The sequence below is a fragment of the Aspergillus pseudonomiae genome (assembly GCF_009193645.1).
Source record: "Aspergillus pseudonomiae strain CBS 119388 unplaced genomic scaffold BDV37scaffold_108, whole genome shotgun sequence".
In the NCBI taxonomy this organism is placed as follows: domain Eukaryota; kingdom Fungi; phylum Ascomycota; class Eurotiomycetes; order Eurotiales; family Aspergillaceae; genus Aspergillus; species Aspergillus pseudonomiae.
This window is the reverse complement of record NW_022476100.1, coordinates 21,154-40,558: the sequence shown is the minus strand read 5'-3', so window position 1 is coordinate 40,558 and position 19,405 is coordinate 21,154. Positions and strand designations below refer to the sequence as shown.

Sequence of the window (19,405 nt, the reverse complement as noted above, 5' to 3'; positions counted from 1 at the left end):
AAAAAAAAAAAAAAAGATGGAGATGCGGGGAATTGAACCCCGGACCTTTCACATGCTAAGCGAACATTATACCACTAAACCACATCCCCAATTCGATGTTCAGCTCCAGGGTCTTTGACATTATAAGCTAACTTAATAACCCAAAGCTGAGACAGTAGACCATGTTTGAGTTCAGAGTGTGATATCCTAAATGGGTTAGACTGACAGTGGCGCAAGTATAAATGTTAACGAAGGACGTTAACTTCCAACGACGAAATTGCATATAATTGCTCCATCTCACATATGAAACAAAGCCGTGCTTTGCCAGCCCAATAGCATACCAAGTCTCTGCATCTAGACCCTGTTCTACGCTAGATCCCCCACATCGGCCAAACGCAATCCATGCGGAAAACAATGTCAAAACCTTATGACAAAGTCCTCACCTTCTGGTTTGGCCAGAAAGGCTCCCAAGAGTATCTTCAACAAAAGCCATTTTGGTACGGAAGTCCCTCCGACGACGCCTACGTTCGCAAGCACCTTGGATCCGACTACGAAGCCGCCAAAACAGGGGCTCTCGACGCCTGGAAGTTGGACGGCGAAGGCGAGGGTGCGCTAGCCCTAATCCTTCTCCTAGACCAAGTCCCCCGGAATATCTTTCGCGATACCCCCCAAGCATATGCAACGGACTCCAAGGCAGTTGCTGTAGCCCGATATGCCGTGAACCAGGGTTGGGACAAGAATATGCCTGCGATCCAGCGACGATACATGTATTCGCCGTTCAATCATTCGGAGGACCTGAAAGATCAGGAGATGTCGCTGAGGCTATTCACAGAGCTGGGTGATAATTATCATTTGCATTGGGCAAAGAGCTTTCACGACCAGATCAAGCGGAATGGGAGGTTTGTGCATCGTGATCGGATCTTAGGTCGATAGATTATTTGTCCGGTGATATACCCTCCAAGACCATGTCTATGGGTATTATTGAATACACCGCCATCAAAAGGATCTATTCGTGCCTCCAGAGTATCAGCGCAAATAGGAGAGCATGCGGGTCTCCAACCGAAAGCCTCCACAACCTGTTCTAGTGACTGCCGGCAATGCGCCAAAGCACCAGGCCTAGCTTGGCATACCGATTTTTAGAAACCAAAGATTGTAATCAGTGTAAGATCAATACGAAAAAAAAAATGTATGAGCGGTAGACCCTATGTTACTACAGGGCCTACTTGGGCGATGACTCGAAGTGTTAGACAATGTTCAACGATATGATATTCACAGTTATCCCTGCAATACATTAATACTCAATTGCTCTGCCGACTTTCTCCATGACAAGATGTTCGGTACCGACAGGAGACTCGCTCGCATTGAAACACGATGCGAGAACCCTTGGGGCAGGGAAGTGTAGAACATTTCTCACCTAGTAAGACATCCACTAGTGGTAATTTGAGTTGGAAGGCAGCGGAACTTCTCTGTAGATTAGCTTGTGTTCAACGTTACCAAATTCGACGAGATCAAAGTGCTACCAAAGTCTTATCTTTCTACGAAGGAAGCTACTTGTCATTATGTTCCCGAAGAAATTGCTGGTAGGTAAGGGACGATCCATCGCGGGCTTACTAAACAACACTAACCCCAACTAGTATAGCCCTAACAACAGCACTTCAGACTTCCATACAGGGATAGGGACGACTAAGGACCCTTGGATCTGCGAAGCAACCTTATCTGACCTGTGACAAGGTCGTTGAGATCTCCAGCGAGGAACAGCTGCTGCTACGACATAATAAAGAGGCAAAAATCCAAACAGTTTGCCTCGCATATCGTTGACGTCACTACCAGCTGTCAACGAACCATAAGGGTAAGAAGTTTTGCTCTACCAGTTCTTCATTCTGATTTAACCAAGAAAATGCCAGGGCACGTGGCTTGGCAAGTCATTTGCTGTAAGTTATCACTTCTTTGCCTACGTCGTTAAAGCGTCTATAAACAACTATGCATTCTTCAAACGGTTCAAGATTCAACTGTCTGCTCGAAAAAACTCCAATGGTTAGCGTGGTAGATAGGAAATCAAAACTTCTACTCTTATATACTTCTCACTCATAGGAGACCTCCGGTTTGCGAAATTCATCATGGTATGGAGTCAGATCAACCCTACATCACTCCATCTCAGCTTCTTGTTCCTCTCGGGCAGTATCCTCCTATATACTGTGCTTTCACGTTTTCTAAAAGAAACACTCCTTCTGGCAGAACCACCGCTCGCTACTTTGGTCGGTATTCTGACTGGGCCCGCGGTGTTGGGGGCCGTTGAGCCCCAGCCGTGGAAGCTCGGCGATCAAGTCACCAAGGAACTAGCACGACTCACTGCGAGTATGCAGGTATTCATCGTGGGCATTGAGCTCCCTGCGGGATACTGCAGGAAGCACTGGAAAGGAATCAGCATCCTTCTTGGCCCTATCATGACAAGTGGCTGGGTCGTATGTGCGATGCTGGTCCATCTGGTTTTCGGTGCTAGCTATCCGTCTGCGCTCGTCATCAGCGCTTGCCTCACTCCCACCGATCCGGTGCTGGTCGCGACCATCCTGGAGGACCCCAAGGCGACTAGCGACCGTATTAAGTATCTTCTGGCCGCGGAGTCTGGCGTGAATGATGGCACCTCATTCCCATTCCTATATCTCGGGATTTTTATCCTGAAGGAGCATTCTGTTGGTGCTGTGCTGCGGGAATACTTTACGGTGACAATAGCATACCAATGCATAGCAAGTGTTGCTGTCGGGATAAGTCTTGGTTATGGAGCCAATAGGCTCCTCCGGTATTCCCACGAGCGTGGTAGGATTACTGAAAACTTCGTTGCTCTGTTCCCCTTAGCTCTGATCTTCTTCAGCTTAGGATTCTCAAGCACGATGGGGATGGATGATTTCCTACTTATCTTCAGCGCAGGCATCGGGTATGCTTACCACGGCCGGCTTGAACACGCCTACCAGGTAAATCCAGTGGCCACCTCCTTCATCAGCTTCTCTCTCAGCATAGCGACGTTTATCTATTTTGGCCTGATGATCCCTTGGACCGCTGTCGCAGATACACCACAGTTATCATTGTCAAAAATTGGGATATTCGTACTCCTTGTTCTGCTGTTTCGTCGAATCCCTTTCATTCTCGCCCTGAAACCATTGATTCCCGATATCAAAACGTACAAGGAGGCGCTCTTCTGCGGTCACTTTGGACCCATGGGTGTTGGTGCTCTGTTTTTGTCCATGGAGGCTAGGGAAATCCTTAAGTCCTCCTGTTCCCGGACACAGACACAGCCAGGTGACAAGTGGGACCAGTATTCCTGTGAAACTGTGGAGTTGGTCTGGCCAGTTGTTTGCTTTACTGTTTTAGGCTCTGTTGTGGTGCATGGTTTGAGTATGAGCATTGCGAAATTTGCTCGGACTGTTATATGCGCTCGAAAGCAGCATATCAAGTCATCATGTGCCCCAGATATCCCCAGCACAAGTTCTGAAAGCATGGATGGTGAAATGTATCATGATGAAGAGAGTCTAATCTAGAGTCGATGAAGGGTCAAGATGTAGATTATTCCTGCTAGATTAGGAGAGTTGGAAGACACTTAGAGGCTATCCTAGATTTAAGAGTATGCCCTAGAACGAATAGCGAACTTTTCTACAAGAATAACTTTCTCCGGTTAATAGGCTATCATGCATGGAAGCTATGTAAAGAGAGAACCTTGTAGCGACCCTCTTTGGTTCTTGTCCATTTCCGCTGTGCAGCATTCGGATATCAAGCCAGCCCCTAAACACTGTCCAAGAGTGTACACCGCCATCATATCCCGTCAGTGCTCCTCCTCGACCCTTACTAGATTAGATCTGTCTGCTATCTTCCCTGCCAACTCCATTAAGGACGAACTGGATAAGATGTCCAGAATAGGCACCGTTCCCTCCATGTGCTTGGAGATCCAATTCCGGAGTTCGACCGCTACATGGGAATCAATCCCGTACTCCGTTATTGGGCCAGTAGGGTTGATGCTGTTAACTGGAATTGAGAGATTAGTCGCGATTCGAGTGCTTAAAGCTGTGTAGATCACGGCCGCAGCATCTTCAAGTGTCTTTGTGGCTTGGAGGTCCTGTCTCAACGTATCGGGAATTTCGGTCTGAGCGTTGACCGACGTGTCTAGATGGAGTCGACGAAAGTGGGAGAAAAGAGGTGCATCAAAATTGGGCAGTGATCGACCTGGTTTCCACTGACCTAGCCCGGTAATAATCTGGGAGATCGTTCTGTCTTCCTGGCAGCTCATGATCGCTACCTCAATCAGCGACATAAGGGTCTTGGTGTCAGTTCCCTGGAACCCTTGTTGTCCCATTCTCGATGCCAGTTCTTTGTTCTCGGCTAGATAGCCCACATCCGTGATTACTCCTAGATCTAAGGATACGGCTGGAAGGCCTAAGGAGTTGCGGTATGCTGCGAACGAGTCCATGAATGTTGAGCCGGCGGCGTAGGCGGCCTGGGTCGCGTTACCTATTATGCCGCTAATGGAAGATAGCATAATGAACCAGTCGAGATTGGATGGGAGATATCGGTGGAGATTCCAAGTGCCGTGATACTTAGGATTGAGAACCGCAGTGTAGTCGCCAAGAGTCATTTTCTCGATATGGGTGTCCTGCGAACTGTCAACTATATCCTTGTAGGTCTAATTTTACGAGAAGGTACCCTCAAGATCATGGCACCTTGGATGATGCCCCGGATTGGCGGTGCAGTTTCTTCGAGACTGCTCACCATCTTCTTAACTTGATCACTCTGGGATATGTCGCAGGCATGAATGATGGCTCGGACGCCTTTCTCTTGCAATACTTTGATAGTACTTTGAGAAAACTCTCCTGACAGTCCCCTCCTACTGACAAATATGATTGTTTTTGCTCCATGATCTGCCATCCAGAGTGCTGTCGCGCGACCGATACCGCCAAGCCCCCCGACAAGCATGTATGATACTTCGGGTCGAAGAAGCATATCGGGCTGCCTAGGAACGATAGTCTACTGACTTAGTATTGTTCAGAACAGAAGGGAACGATACGAACCTTAACCTTATCACCTTTCCCAGCTGTGAGTACAATCGGATCTGGATGATCTGCTAGTGTGAGGACATCCAGCGCTTCAGCAATGTCCGAGATGCTATAAGTGGTCGGGTGCAAGTGACCACGGAGTGTGCCTCGGCGAAGAAGACGCGCTACTCGGTCCCAGACCTCGTCAAGCATATCTGAATTGTTGCTCAATAGGCTTCCAATATCGACTGTCGCAAATATGATCTCTTTGTCAAGCTCTGGCACTTCCCATCCGCTCTTAACTGTATTACGGGCACGTAACTGAATGAAAGTGCCTGATGTTCCAAAACATCTCCATAATGAACGGAAGGTATGGTTGTCAGATTCATCACAGTTGACTATCATCTTCACCCCTCTATTATCAGTCAACATAAGAAGATCTTTTAAGAACGACTCGTCATTGAGAAGGATCCGTTCACCTGGTAACAGACCCGAGGAGATCAAAAGATCTTTGTCCGCTACACTCTCCACAAGCGCGTATACATGAGCACTTGCAACTGTACATACTTCTATTGTAGCTCGACCAACTGCTCCAATAGCAGAACTGATCAATACTCGATCTCCTGGTTTTATCTCAGCGAGACGGTGAACAGCATGGAAAGCCGTGCAATAAGCCGCAGGCATTGCGGCAGCAGTTTCAAAAGACATATGCGAAGGTATTTTTTGAAAGGCAGTTTCGCAGTCTTGGTAGAAACTGGCTGCTGTTCCAGATCTCAAGCAGGCTACTCTGTCTCCAGGTATCAGATTGTGAACGGCTTTACCGACGGCTTGTACAGTCCCGCTACATCCGAGCCCAATTCCCATTGTGCCTGAAGCTTGGTCGTCTGCTAGCTGTGCATCTCGCTCACTCAGTCCGACAGCATGAATTTGTATGCGGACCTCAAGATTGGAGAGCGTGGTAATCCGGGTGTCTTCTGTGAACTGAATAGCTTCAGTTTGGACACTGTTATTCACCGCCGCTCGGAGATGTCGGTTCTCCTGATGAAAGGCCTCCGTCCTTGTGAGATGTGTATCACGAACAGATGCAATGGCTTCATCCAAATGTCGATTCTCCACAATCCGAGGGACAAGAACCGTACCGCTCCGTTCCATATACTCCGTATCGGACTCGGCTGACTTCCCTCTTAACAGACGATGACAAACAACATCATATATGAGTTTAGCCGCTCGATACCCGCAAAGCGGACTGCCAGCATCTAGATCCAGTGTGATAATGGGCTCTACCCCGGTCTCTGAGCGAGCAGTCCTGGCAAAGCCAGTAATTAGGCCGGCTTCTGGATTGATCGGCGTGACTGTGCCACCACGCGTCACCCAGAGGATGCAGGTCGCTTCTAGAAACATCTGCTTGATTATATCCATTGTTTCTTGATTGAGATGTGTCAGAACTGGTGCCTGAAGATCGCTCAGTACGATACAAGCCTTCTTCTGCGGCTTAAGATGGGCAAGGTCGGTTATGTCAACCTGCGATACCGATGAAAGAAGGTCTCGCAGATGGGGTATTTGTACACCACACTCTCCTTTCTCTGCTACAATGACTACTTCCGGCGGAAGGGAAGCCTGCTGTCTGGTGGGCCGAGAAATAATAACCACATGTTGATCTCCAGGCCCCTTTATTTCTTGTGGTTCCGAAAACTGAGTATCCTTCAGAGTAGATATCAAGTCATTTTCGAAATATCCGACCCCATCTTGCTTCCAGGGCCCCGGAAAATTAGCGAATATCACATACTCGGATACTTTTAGTTTGGATAAAGGATCGACCAGGATCAGGTGGCCATTAGGCTTGAGGAGACTCTGGATATTGCCCAATGCTCTAAGTTTCGATTTGACTGTGTATAACCCATGGGCAATAATCACGACATCGTACTGCTGCATCGAAAACCCCTGGGCATTGAGATTTCCCTCAACGTCGAGCTCCTTGATTTCTACGCAGTGGTCCCATGCGCAAATTTCACTTCGTGCTGATTCTAGAAGACGTAGATCTGGGTGTGTTGCGGTATACTTGGTGAATTGAGTAACGCCATCCTTTGCCCCGACGAGCCGTTGGAGGAATCTCTTCGATGCTCCTCCTGTACTAGCCTCGATTTCAAGGATTGAGATCATAGGGTTCTTATGGCTGACCAGGTCCAAGTACCCGGAGACTGTTTCATAGGCTGGGTCATCATAGACCGTTTCCCAGTAATCGTTCCACATAGAGTGTTCATTAGCTGGTATAAGGCCGGCATCATCTGTCAGGTTAGAGGACAGCATTGCGCCCACAGTGCAGAGAATATGACCTTCAGGGCCGGAAGATCTTACTCGTTCGATGTCTTCGCTGTCGATATCGCGGGATGTCTGATATCGCTGAGTCGCTATCTCTTTGAAAAGCTCGAGCTGTCTTTTTCTGAAAGGCTGAAGCTTCTTGGTGGCCGCTTGATCCACATGCTTAACGTATTCCTCGATGTAGTATAATGCGCATGCTTCATGTAATGCGTTAAATCCACTGGACTGCTTTTTCGATTCCTTACAGGAGGGAGCGATGCTCGATAACGCAGACCCGGTCAGCAGATCCACATCCAAATCCCATTTCAACTCATACGCCATATGGCTCTGCATTCTCCTTGGGTCTGGAGATTGACTTGGTCCGAGGCGCCTGCACCGTAGACCCGTGATAGAAATTGACGGCTGCCGAGATTCATTCAGAACTGAAATCGAAGCTATGAGATCCCCCTTTCGTGTTCCTTGTGTTTCGGTGAATACATTTAGTTTGCTCCCTGCCGCGTACCCTGTGTAGCACGATACGCACATCTCATCGATACGGACAGGAACAGCGGGGTCGTTGATTGCATCCGTGTTGACAAATATCGTGTGAATGATACTATCTAACGTGCAAGGATGTATCAGACACGGGTACTGGAAATTCATGGGCATCACCGCCGCAGTATCTGGGGTGATGATCTCTGACACATACGCTGAATCCTTGAAACATGCTTGTTTGATGTTAGCAAAACATGGTCCGTACTCAAGGCCGACACTGGCTAAGTTCTTGTAGAACAATTCGATGTCCAGGGAAGTAAAGTCGTCAGTTGCTTCCTCAGATTCAACCCAAAATTCCGTCCGATCGCCATTCTGTGCTCTAATCAAACCACTGCAATGCTCTGTCCAGATGTTGTCCTGCGTGACAGAGTAAATGTGGAAATAGTGAGCTGGATAGGAGCCACGGGAGTTGCTCTCGCATTGGTCGAGTATGAGTAAAGTCTCTACAGCCCCTGTCTCGTGGAGAACTAGAGCCGACTGTATGGATATATCACGCATATAGATTGTGGGTATCTCATCTGCAGAGGTACCGTTTAATTCATGCTGAAGGAATGCCTCTATCGCCATGGCAATATATCCAGCAGCAGGATATACTATATTAGACTCGATCCTATGATCCAGTAACCAGGGATTTTCAGACACGCGAAGAAAGTTTCTCCACACAGGCTGAAAAGGACAAGCCATCCTATCGATAGCGCCTAACAGATCTGTCCGGGCATGCTTCCGATTGCGAAAGTTCTTGCTAATTCGAGGCTCTGCCCAGTATGTTTGTATATGGCTCCACGCGTATGGCGGGAGGTCAACGAGCACACTTGGCTCATGGGAGGCCGTGGGATTGTTAATCGCCTGGGAATCCACAGGATAGCCGGTACACATTAGTGTAGCGGCAGCAGTTAGAGCAGTTGTAACAGCGTTGCTCTTTCTGGTCAGAACGCTAATGTATAATATCTCAGCTGCATTGAGCTTTGTGTCATCTCTCAAGGTCTGCTTGATCGGTCCTGCCAGCGTAGCGTGAGGACCAACCTCGACAAGGGCATCGACGCTGACCTTTTGAGCCATACCGGCTCGCTTTATTCGTTTCTTTCCTAACGCCCCGACTGGAGCCCGTTGGTTAATGGTCTCGAAGCACAGGGCGCGTAACGAATCGACAAAATTCACCTGGCCCACTAGGTTACTAGCCCAATATTGTGAGCCCAATTCGGATGGTTTGATCTCGGCTCCTGTCACTGAGGAGAAGAAGGATACAGATCGATTACCAAGATAGTTTGCAATATCTTCACGGCTCCTCGGGCTCACATGTGCTATATGGCCCAAGTACTGGTCCTTAACTAATTTCATGTGATGGGAGTGGTATGCGACTTCCACTGATAGTCGACGGCTAAACACTTGTTTTTCGCGAACGATCTGCTCTAATTCATCGATAGCAGGAAGATCCCCGGCAATTGTGACGCTCAATGGGCTATTGATGCAGGCTACAACAGCCTTTCCCGACTGAAGCATATCGAGATATGACTGACTCTCTCGGGCAGACACCCCAAGGGCAAGCATGGCCCCCCTTATCTGCCCGTTCGCCAGAGGCCAGTTACTAACGACCACTCCTCGGTAGTAAGCCACTGCCATGGCATCCTCCATGGTCAGCGCACCAGCGGCATAGGCAGCGGCAATTTCCCCGCTAGAGTGTCCGGTCACTGAGTCTGGGTAGATTCCCCAAGATGCTAGTAGATCGACCAGGGCTATTTGAAGGGCAGAGCATATGGGCTGGCTGAAGAGGGGGTTGCTTAATCGCGAGGCTCCCTGATCCTTAAGGATCTCTTCTATTAATCTTCATCAGTGCATGCTGGTCATGACGTGAGGTGAATCCTGGCAAGGGGTAATACCAGATTAACGTACCCACCATACAATAAGGAGCACCGATGGATTTTATGTAGTCGTCAATTCGTTGAATTGATTCGCGGAATACCGGATATGCCTCTAGTAGCTCCTTTCCCATTCCCACCCACTGCGCACCCTGTCCTGTGAAGACGAAACCGATACTTGGTCGTCGACGAGCTTTAACAATTTTCATCCTACCGGATAATGCTTCTGCTAGCGTTGCAGGGGACGTTCCCACAATGGCAGCTCTGCAGACATGGATCGTGCGGCGTTCGTTCAACGTATACGCTAGATTATTCATGTATCTCTCATCTGCTTTTGGTTTTACCTTGAGTAGATACTCTCGAAAGGTTTGAAGCTGCCTGGCGGTGGATCTCTCATCAAACCCAGAAAACAAGTAGACTCGAGATCGTGTAGGGCAAGTTTGGGCGGCATCGACAGAATGCTCGCCGTATCGCACTCTACTTCTCAGACCACGACGGTAAAGATAGCCTGGTGCATCTTCGAGTATGACATGCGCGTTACTCCCCCCATATCCGAAGCTGTTCACAGAAACACGATGCGGACTCGGGCATTCCCACGGCTCCGCGGCTAACTGTATCTGTGGCTGGTTTAATGACTACACCAAATGGGGGGCTTTGAGGACTTTACCTTGAGTCTCCAATCTTCGCATCGGATACGAGGATTTACCGCTCGAAAGTTGCGGTTGGGGAGAAAGGTCCGATTTTCGAGCATCAGGACAGCTTTAATAACACCCGCAACTCCGCTCGTGCCCTCCAGATGGCCAACGTTGGTTTTGATGGACCCGACTCGTAGCGGTCGCATAGGACTTCGGTTGTGACAGAATACCTTTGCGAGTGCGCCCGTTTCAATATGGTCGCCAGCCTGTGTTCCGGTACCGTGCGCTTCGACGAAGTCCGTCTCGCATGGATCGAGGCCTGCCACCTGGTAGACATGACGCATCAGGGTTTCTTGCGACGCGCCACTGGGTAGGGTAATCCCGGGGGTTCTGCCATCTTGATTCAGTCCAGAACCTCGAATTATGGCGCGAATGGGGTCGTGGTCTTGAATAGCGTCTCTTAGCGGTTTGAGGATCAAACATCCAATACCCTCGCCTCGAGCGTATCCGCTGGCGCTTTCGTCGAATGTATGGCATCGTCCGTCGGGGGAAAGAAACCTGGAGATTGGTTAGATATACTTAGATAGAATGAGCCTTTCCTACCAACTTCATCATAGTCATCGTCGACATGAACTCATGGCTGAGGATCACATTGACTCCCGCTGCGACGGCCATCGAGGCATCACCAGTCCGAAGGCTTTGACATGCCAGATGGAGAGCTGTTAAACTACCCGAACAGGCGGTATCAACTGTCACACTAGGGCCTTTCATGTCGAAGAAGTACGACACTCGGTTTGCTGTCATGGCCCGGGACTGCCCGGAGTTTGTGCACTGATACATTGGGATGCAGTCTGGATCGCGGAGGAGAAGATCGGTGTAGTCAGCGTTGAAACAACCAACAAAGCAGGCTGTTGAGCTGCCCATTATCTTTACCATCGGGATACCAGCTATTGGCTGTGAGCGTGCACTTGGATACGATTGGCAGGATGGACATACCATTTTCGAAGCCTTCGTAAGTAACCTCGAGTAACAGCCGTTGCTGAGGGTCCATCGCCTAAGAGCTGAGGTATTAGAAAACCAATCCGGACCCAGTGATTACTGAGTATACCTACGGCCGCCTCGTCGCTTGTCATGTTGAAGAACGGTGCATCGAACAATGTCACATCTTCTGCCAGGAAATGTCCTCCTTCAACGTTGATCTGTGCGTGTCTTGGTGTTAGCTCTAAGATGGCCACATGCTTGAATAATACGGTGGTACTCACTGTTCCGTGTCTTGAGTGATCGGGATGATAAAAGGCATCGTTGTTCCATCGCGACTTGGGAATTGGACTCCACGCCTCCCGTCCTTCGAGAATCATTGTCCACAATTGCTTAACATTGCTGGCACTTCCAGGGCCTCTGAAGCCCACCCCGACAATTGCAATGGGCATGCACAGATCTTCGGATAGGATGGACAAGTCATCTCGGTCTAATGAAGTTGGTTCTGAAGTGTCAGTGGAGGGTGTCGGGATGGCGGGCGGGCTATGTTCAAGGGAATCGGCCGTCATGATGGTTCAGCGACCCATGCATAGTAGCTAGAATGGAGTCACAAACGTAGGGGTACATTGGAGCATGGGCAATACAGGAGCAACTGATTTGAAATATACGGTGTACAATAATTCCGTTAAGATCCGGTGCGAGTGTTGCACATCACAATGTGCCGAACTACATCTGCGGAGATCACCGAATCACTCTATTGGACATCGGATGATTCGCATTAGACTTTCCTTCTATTGTTCCGGGATATATCCCATGCTAGATGGACAGGAGGCAGAAGCAAGAAAGCATAGGCTAAAGTTCAGGGGTTACCAAATTGCCAACGCTTGAACTGCCAACTTCCTGATTGCTGTAGCGATGACAGAAACATTCTTTGTATCTGCCGGGATATCGTGGCCTTTGCTGTGCACCACCCAGGTTGATATGGATGGATTGCACAGCCAATACAGGGCAAGTGAGTACTCAAGCAGTGGATCCTCAGCCCCGCCTATACTCACGGTTGGGATGTTGATGTATCCCTCCAGATCTGGATCAATCACCGGATCTCCGCCTGGATCCATCCGGAATGGCGGAAGGGAGTTGATGAAGATAGCGCAGCGAAACAAAGGTAGTTCCTGCGGGTACAATTTTGCACGGTGGATCAAGAATCCAGCTGCCAAGGTGCCCCCATGGGAGAAGCCCAGGACCCCATCGAAAGGACCTTCTTCATCTACAACGTCCTGAAGACGGTCGTACGCACTCAGTAAAGACTCCCCGTCGGTGCCATTGTCGGAAATGGACCGGGGAAACCTATAATAACTGTAGTAAGGACCGTCGTAGAAGCCCGAGATCCCCGGGCCTGGAACCGAATCCACGTCGCCCTCGACGAAATGGAATGTCACCGTATTATCATGACGAAGATCGGTCATTAGACCATCTATCTGGTAAGCTGATTGGCCTATTCCAAGGGACAGTACCACATACTTAGCTGGGACTGCAAGATCTATCACATATGAGTGAGTGCCACAAACCTCAGCCATGCAGTGGATTTGGCTCACCTTGGTATTGGTGCCCCAGCCATGGAGACAAAGTAGTTTGAGAGGCATAATGGCTGGTGTTGTTACCGCAGACAACTGCTGATTAGTGATGGGTATGGAGCCCGTAGGAAGTGTATTTGTATCTCAGTCCCGAAGACCACCTTGCCCTTGTAAATGCGATGCTCCTGATGCCAGTAGGCTCTCAATGGCCCCCGTGTTGCTACGGAGCATTTCCTTGAAAGTTCCAATTGTGGAAATATACCGGTTTGATTTCTAACACTCACTTATCCTGCTTTAAGTTATCGGCAGCCTTATAATTCCGTGTTATCCTCGCAGACTTAGTGTGGTGAACCAGCCCCAGGAGAATTTTGAACAACAATGTATTGTTTGCTCGGGAGCTATCTCCATCACATAGCTTTCCCCTAATATAGACTGCGCTCATATACGTCTACCGCCAGTGACCCAGACCAAAGGCATGGACCAGTTCCAATAAAAAGAGATGGCAAGTCTAATCTCGCCCGGATCGCACCTTCCATAGTTCGGGATGGGATCCACGCACTATCAGCAAACTGATATATTTGTATCTCTTATATGCGAATCCTTTACAAAGACATCTTTAGGAAATTGTGTTGAGGTGTACATTTGTGTCGCGGACATCTACTGTACAGGGAAGGAGACCTGTCAACTAGGGAAGGATACTTTGGCAAAAGCCAAAGACGAATCGTCGAGACTATTGAGCCAGGACACCGATTCTTGATTCTTGAAATTCTATCCCTATCCAACTTCCCCAATTCATAATCCTATCTAGATACAGTACAGATATGACTCATCGGTATTGAAAAGGCAGCGGGTATACCTTCCAACATCGCCATGTGGCCACCGAATTGTCCATGCACCAGAAGCAGGGTACACTATACAGTCATCAGATCAAATCGCTCTTATATAGCCATTGTGTCTTCCGTTCTAAAGATGAGACATATTAGCAGGTTGAATATAAACAATGTTCAAAGAGAACTTACCCGTTGATAACTTCGACCATTTCTCCACTTCTGTAGTATCAGACCAATTTAACTCTTGTGTGGGATATCCTCGAGGGAACTTCTCAGAAAAGAACCCTTGACATTTTTTATCGGGGGAGCATGTATCCGAAAGGCAGCAGTGGACATCACCTTCACAGGATCGACTACATTCGTGGCTGAACGAAATTATACCAGCGTCATCCATCAGTTGAGGAAGATTGACGTCGTCGCGTTTTTCTGGTGTAGAAGAATCTTCTGGTAGCAGATCCTGCTTCGTTTGCTCTGATTATAGAATATTAGAACAGTTGCTATGGAGAACAAATCAAACTTACGCATTGCAATCTCTGCCCAGGCCGCTACTTCGGTGCTACTAGACCAATCTATCTCCGACCGTAGGGGGTACCCTTGCGGAAATTTTTCCTGGAAAAATCCTTCACATCTGTTATTAGAGCATCTGTCTGAACTGCAGCACTCGATATCCCGTTGACAAGACCGTTTACAGGATAGACTGAACATTGCCGACTGAGGCACCGCCGCCTCTGGAGCTGTAGCTATAGGCTTAACGTCGTCCCGTTTTTGCGGAGCTGGAGAAGGGATAGGGAACTCTAGATTCTCCCGTTCTAATAACAATAAATATTAGCAGGCTTAATTTAAAGATTAATCATAGACAAGTTACCTGATGACAACTTGGCCCATTTTTCCACTTCTGTAGTATTAGAATAATCTATCCCATGTACTATGGGAGTTCCTTTAGGGAACTTCTCAGAAAAAAATCCTTGACATTTTTTATCGGGAGAGCATGTATCCGAAAGGCAGCAGTAGAAATCAGCTTCGCAGGATCGACTACATGGTCGGCTGAACCAAATCATTGTAGGGTCGGGAAGCCTTCGAGGTCCTTCATAAGGCTGGCGATCATCGCGTTTCTTCGAAGGGGTAGAAGGGTAAACTATGAATGGAGACGTCCGTTCTAATAATGATAAATATTAGCAGGTTTAATTGGTATCAAGGGTAATCAAATAGAACGTACCTGTGGACAGTCTAGACCATTTCTCCACGTCTGTAGGATCAGACTCATTTATCGCTTGTCCTAGGGGAAATCCTCTAGGGAACTGCTCAATAAAAAGCCCTTGACATCGTTTATCGGGAGAGCATGTATCCGAACGGCAGCAGCCACCATCAACTTCACAGGATCGATTACATCCTTGACTGAATGTAACAATTGAAGGATCCATCCGTGGTTCAACAAGTTTGAGATCATCGCGCTTTTTCACCGGAGATGTAGGGGAATGATCTGGCCCTTGGGGCGTGGCTCTGTCTACTTACAAAATGCGATTAGCAGAATTGGTATCAAGGATTTGAGAGGACATACCCATTGATATTTTTGACCACTTCTCCACTTCTCCACTTCGGTAGGATCAGAGAAATTCACACTATGTTGTTTTACAGGATATCCGTTAGGGAACTTCTCATAATAAAACCCTTGACATCTTTTATCGGGAGAGCATGTATCCGAAAGGCAGCAGTCGCCATCACTTTCACAAGATCGGTTACATGGCCGGGTGAACGAAAGGCCCGTAGGCCGGTTAAACTTGGGCAAATCGCGTTTTTCCACGTCACCAGGCTCTTCAGTGAAGGAAGGAGAATATGAATCAGTTCTTATGAGCGAGATGTGAAGTACAAGAAACGAAGGGGAGAGGTGGGAATCCCGCTTACCTTGGCTGTTACCTGCAACCGCACAGGCCGCGAGGCTGGCGAAGGCAGACAGAAACACCAGATGGAGCTTCATCACGAGCAACTTGGGGCGATGCGCAAGCGAAGGTGCAATAGACTAAGTCACGAGTGCTGTTGTAAGATGGATGCAGATAATCGACTAAAGAGCGCGGGTACAGGGTTCTAATGGCCAGAAAAAGGGCCATCTCCAGAGATTTTATAGCCCGGGCTGCGGAATGCGTATCGAGGAACAAGTCCACTTTTCCCCAATTACAGCAATGGTGCCCCATCTGATTCAACCTTCTCTACAGGGTCTATACACCGATCCAGATCCACAGCCCAAGTCTGGGGTTGCTAAAAATATAGATCCCTCAGCCTATAGTGGTCCGAGCAGCCCTGACTCATCCCAATCAACAAAGGCTTCAACAAGAGAGGCATCAAGCGCCCTGGAAAGTTACTCCAGAGATCGTCTTTGTCGGTTGAATTTAGAACAAAGATCGAGTTCCCCGGCATTACTTGAGCCAAGCCTGCTGGTTTCATCTTCTTTATCCTAGAAACCTTATGTGTGCCCCGCTGTCCGCTCCGGTGATTGTTCCTGGCATATCTTCTCCGTACGGCTGTCCGTCCTTCATCTCTATTCATGATGAGAATAAAGAAAAGCGCACGGGCAAGTAAAACAGGATGAGCAGCCATGACCTCCAGTGTCATTGATATTCCAGCCTTGCACAGGAAACGCATGAACATTTGTAATTTCTGTAAATTGTGTCGTCTTCGTGGCCCAGGTCGTGTCCCTACCCATGATCGTAGGACTCATGTAGGTAACTGGAGTTCTAGGCTGAATGGCGGATACGCAGTCTGGGAAATCCTCTGCTGATGATGATTTGTATTCTCTTCAACTTGGGTCAGCATTGAATATAACTGGCAAGGGCTTCACTTACGGGGGACAGTAAAGAGAAAGCGTGCTCGACTGGTATCTAACAAATATTGATGCGACAGAAATATTAGGAACGTTGGTAGGAGGAGCCAGGGGGCCAAGAGATGTCGTGGTAGCGAGGCCATCAGGTCCTACAAACTCCTCTTTATCATACCACTGTTGGAATTCTGGTGGCCCACATTGGTGCTCCGCATAGGCAGCAAATGCGGGGTCAAATGATGCCCACAGAGAGCCATTATGCCATTGAAAGTTGTCCGAGCAGTTATTGTTCCAGCCCCAGGGTGTGGCGAGTGGTAAATATGTTGTGACGGTACCGGTATTGATTTCCGGTGGATATGAAGTCACCAACATTGGTCAAGAGAGAGATGGCTACCACAGGGAAAATGTTTGAAAAGAAAAGGGGGGGAGGGCAAAGAGAGGCGAAAAGAACTGGCTAGAACAGGATGCAAATTGTAGTTCTTGAGAGAATTCAGAGTCTGATGAGAACAGGAAGAGATCTTTATACCCTCTTCCAAATCCCAAGGTAGGCAACGTTGTTCCTACTCAAGCGAGACAGGGGCACGTATAGAGAGCATATGGTCGCCGAAAAGATTGTGTTGGATCGCTTAGGCTGGTCTGGATTCTAGTGATCTTCTGGTAATTTCCCATATGCAGCAGTGGGTATCTACAGAGAACACCATTTCAGAGAGTCGCCATGAGACACACGTCCCCACCGTTCTACTCTTCAAGCAGCTCACAGGCAATGGCATGCAACACCATGACTGCTTCTGTGTCACCGCGCTTGAAGATAGTGGATATGATGACGACCCCATAATGAAGAGCAAAAGCAGAAGGATATTCCTTCGTTGGGGGTTGGATAGGTTTTGGGCCACCCGGGAAGGTACATTAAACCCCCAAGCCACGGATCCTATGGTTCCAACCCATCTGTTTATCGTTGGCTGACCTCAAGCATCTGGATGAGCGTCATGTTCTCACAATCTAGGCGAATCGGTTTCACTGTCACTGGGCGGCGCTGACAATTATCCGCGTTTCTTGAATTCTGCATATCTTGGTCGACCACCATTCGGCTCCTTTTGTGCATCCTTGGGCCTCCGATAGGCCAGGTCTCTTATGCTGCAGCAAGCGAGAGAGAACACCTCGCGACCACCTTCCGCCACCAAATTAGGGCGCATTTGAAGATGTCTTTCTTCGTTAGCCGATCTGGTAATGTAGTCAGCCATCTTTTAGGGGCTCTAAAATACAGCAAACCCCAGCGAAAATGGCTTGTACGATTGGGCATCAACCCCAAGGCACATCTGGAGGCTTACACCGCCAAATATTTGTCTCTCATTTCATTTTCACTGCAATGATTCAGCAGTTGAAACAATCCCGACTAAAGTTTTTGTACAGGCGCAAGATCCTTCATGGCCAGTTGGGATGCCTGTGAGAAGCATACCTAGCATGAAGTCATTGAACATCGATTCACTCCATGACATATCATACTCACGGTATGGGAATTTTGATCTTGTAGGGCCAGCAACCCTATCGGTTGCGATATGAGTACATACTTAGTACTATCAGGCGACATGCGGTGGGAGTGTTTCTAGCGACTGAATCATGTCCCTAGGTGTTTTTCCCAGCTTTCTTTCTTTCTTTCTTTTTTGTACTAGTGGCGCGAAGTACACAAGCGATCGACAGCTGAGAATTCCAGGCTTTGGATCGTTCCCTTCCTTCTGGGGCTTCTAGAACGAAGCAAGACATATACGACGCAGCGAGGGAAATATTTGGAAGACTGATCCATTAAAAAAAAGCAATACACCAGACCCATCGCTTAGTCAAGCCAAGGCTCCCCTATATTTTGAATTGGCTCTGGAAAAACCGGATGTTGCTCTTGCCGACAGAGTTAAGCTTCATCAGCATCGGCTATGTGTCCACATGTCTGTGTGTAGCGACATAGGTAGCGCCCACTCTGTGCATTTTCCAGCGGGGACCAGATTGCGAGGTCACATTTTGGAGAGGGTTATCGTAAAACGATCAGTATCGTAGTCCCCTGTGGTATTCTTATATGTGCACATTCCTCCTCTTCCTGGGCATTATCGTACTAGGGGAAACAGCGACCCGATGGTCGTCGGATGGCATAGAAAGACAGCAGTCCTCTTTTTTTGGCCTTTTTTTTTGTTTTTTGTTTTGTTCTCTTTTTAAGAATAGTGGGATAGAGACCACTGTTGGCGTCGTTTGAAAATGAACCACGACGGGGAAATGGCTCTGGAACATGGACGATCGCAGACGTCGGTCTAGTCGGTCGCTTGGTCATCGTCTTCATTGGAAGTTGTTTTAACTTCACATTGCCACCGTAAAAAGGGGATCCACTGTCAGTGTCCATCCCAGAAGATCCACTCGGGGGTTGTGTGGAGGCCAAAGCCGGTTTTGCTAGGGCTATCCCTGTCAGCAGTTCTTCGTCTGCTTGGAATTTGGTTTTGCTTGTGGGAGGCCTGGGAAATGAGGCCAGGCGCGACAAGTCACAACACCCGCGAGCCCGTTCGGGATGGCTGATCACGAGGTTCCACGTTCCATTTGTTTTCCCTGCCAAGCAACGCAACACCATCACGACGACAGAGTCCTACGGTACAACTCTTGCTTTTCTTTTCGCTTCCAACAACGACTGCGACTATCATAACTGTTTTCTATATCCCACAACTCCCCACCATCCTTCCATGAATCCTCTTCTTCCAATGACTTGTCGGCGACTTATTCAGGCGGAGACGGACGGATACGCTCGGTGGGTCCGCGGCGCCAAAATTCTCATGCGAGAGACTGACACTTTGCAGAAAATGCGGTCCACTTTTTGACATTCACTCGCAGACGGGGAC

At 48.4% G+C, this 19,405-nt stretch overlaps 7 protein-coding genes and 1 non-coding gene across 8 annotated transcripts; 2 read left to right on the top strand and 6 right to left on the bottom strand.

Moving 5' to 3' along the window:
- Nucleotides 1–17: 17 nt before the first annotated feature.
- BDV37DRAFT_t210 lies at nucleotides 18–89 on the bottom strand. The gene has a single exon. It is a non-coding gene; the product is annotated as a tRNA-Ala (tRNA).
- A 209-nt stretch (nucleotides 90–298) lies between these two features.
- On the top strand, nucleotides 299–1,177 carry BDV37DRAFT_262090 (DUF924 family protein). The gene has a single exon (XM_032083384.1). It carries the CDS (start codon nucleotides 382–384, stop codon nucleotides 910–912), a length of 531 nt encoding a protein of 176 aa, XP_031936237.1. The 5' UTR covers nucleotides 299–381; the 3' UTR covers nucleotides 913–1,177.
- A 599-nt stretch (nucleotides 1,178–1,776) lies between these two features.
- BDV37DRAFT_290604 (Cation/H+ exchanger) lies at nucleotides 1,777–3,512 on the top strand (the record flags this gene model as incomplete). Its single annotated transcript, XM_032088748.1, has 1 exon — nucleotides 1,777–3,512. Exon 1 carries the CDS (start codon nucleotides 2,097–2,099, stop codon nucleotides 3,510–3,512), a length of 1,416 nt encoding a protein of 471 aa, XP_031936236.1. The 5' UTR covers nucleotides 1,777–2,096.
- Nucleotides 3,513–3,793: 281 nt separating this feature from the next.
- On the bottom strand, nucleotides 3,794–11,888 carry BDV37DRAFT_288067 (putative polyketide synthase; the record flags this gene model as incomplete). The annotated part of the gene is made up of 9 exons (XM_032088213.1): nucleotides 3,794–4,618; nucleotides 4,669–4,989; nucleotides 5,034–9,664; nucleotides 9,741–10,323; nucleotides 10,374–10,899; nucleotides 10,976–11,288; nucleotides 11,338–11,395; nucleotides 11,454–11,540; nucleotides 11,604–11,888. The coding sequence occupies 9 exons, from the start codon at nucleotides 11,886–11,888 to the stop codon at nucleotides 3,794–3,796; spliced, it is 7,629 nt and encodes a 2,542-aa protein (XP_031936235.1).
- A 297-nt stretch (nucleotides 11,889–12,185) lies between these two features.
- BDV37DRAFT_288066 (putative DUF341 family oxidoreductase) lies at nucleotides 12,186–12,962 on the bottom strand (the record flags this gene model as incomplete). Its single annotated transcript, XM_032088212.1, has 3 exons — nucleotides 12,186–12,793; nucleotides 12,841–12,859; nucleotides 12,915–12,962. The coding sequence occupies 3 exons, from the start codon at nucleotides 12,960–12,962 to the stop codon at nucleotides 12,186–12,188; spliced, it is 675 nt and encodes a 224-aa protein (XP_031936234.1).
- Nucleotides 12,963–13,735: 773 nt separating this feature from the next.
- On the bottom strand, nucleotides 13,736–15,526 carry BDV37DRAFT_16438 (uncharacterized protein). The gene is made up of 6 exons (XM_032079226.1): nucleotides 15,282–15,526; nucleotides 14,940–15,230; nucleotides 14,589–14,879; nucleotides 14,245–14,532; nucleotides 13,913–14,194; nucleotides 13,736–13,856 (listed from the first exon to the last, which is right to left on the bottom strand). The coding sequence occupies exons 1-6, from the start codon at nucleotides 15,283–15,285 to the stop codon at nucleotides 13,816–13,818; spliced, it is 1,197 nt and encodes a 398-aa protein (XP_031936233.1). The 5' UTR covers nucleotides 15,286–15,526; the 3' UTR covers nucleotides 13,736–13,815.
- Nucleotides 15,527–16,216: 690 nt separating this feature from the next.
- BDV37DRAFT_16417 (uncharacterized protein) lies at nucleotides 16,217–17,055 on the bottom strand. The gene is made up of 2 exons (XM_032079223.1): nucleotides 16,561–17,055; nucleotides 16,217–16,512 (listed from the first exon to the last, which is right to left on the bottom strand). Exons 1-2 carry the CDS (start codon nucleotides 16,905–16,907, stop codon nucleotides 16,257–16,259), a joined length of 603 nt encoding a protein of 200 aa, XP_031936232.1. The 5' UTR covers nucleotides 16,908–17,055; the 3' UTR covers nucleotides 16,217–16,256.
- Nucleotides 17,056–18,499: 1,444 nt separating this feature from the next.
- BDV37DRAFT_16413 (uncharacterized protein) lies at nucleotides 18,500–19,324 on the bottom strand. Its single transcript, XM_032079222.1, has one exon. The coding sequence runs from the start codon at nucleotides 19,138–19,140 to the stop codon at nucleotides 18,637–18,639; it is 504 nt and encodes a 167-aa protein (XP_031936231.1). The 5' UTR covers nucleotides 19,141–19,324; the 3' UTR covers nucleotides 18,500–18,636.
- Between the last annotated feature and the right edge of the window lie 81 nt (nucleotides 19,325–19,405).

What these genes read in the sequence shown, in the direction of transcription:
- BDV37DRAFT_16438 (XM_032079226.1), bottom strand. An exon ending in ATGGGCCAAGTTGTCATCAG is followed by an intron (nt 14,533 to 14,588) that starts GTAACTTGTCTA and finishes TATTGTTATTAG; the next exon opens with AACGGGAGAATCTAGAGTTC. An exon ending in ATGGTCGAAGTTATCAACGG is followed by an intron (nt 13,857 to 13,912) that starts GTAAGTTCTCTT and finishes TCTCATCTTTAG; the next exon opens with AACGGAAGACACAATGGCTA.
- BDV37DRAFT_262090 (XM_032083384.1), top strand. Translation starts at nt 382, where the DNA reads ATGCGGAAAACAATGTCAAAACCTTATGACAAAGTCCTCACCTTCTGG.
- BDV37DRAFT_16417 (XM_032079223.1), bottom strand. Translation starts at nt 16,907, where the DNA reads ATGTTGGTGACTTCATATCCACCGGAAATCAATACCGGTACCGTCACA. An exon ending in CTTTCTCTTTACTGTCCCCC is followed by an intron (nt 16,513 to 16,560) that starts GTAAGTGAAGCC and finishes CCCAAGTTGAAG; the next exon opens with AGAATACAAATCATCATCAG.
- BDV37DRAFT_16413 (XM_032079222.1), bottom strand. Translation starts at nt 19,140, where the DNA reads ATGGTGTTGCGTTGCTTGGCAGGGAAAACAAATGGAACGTGGAACCTC.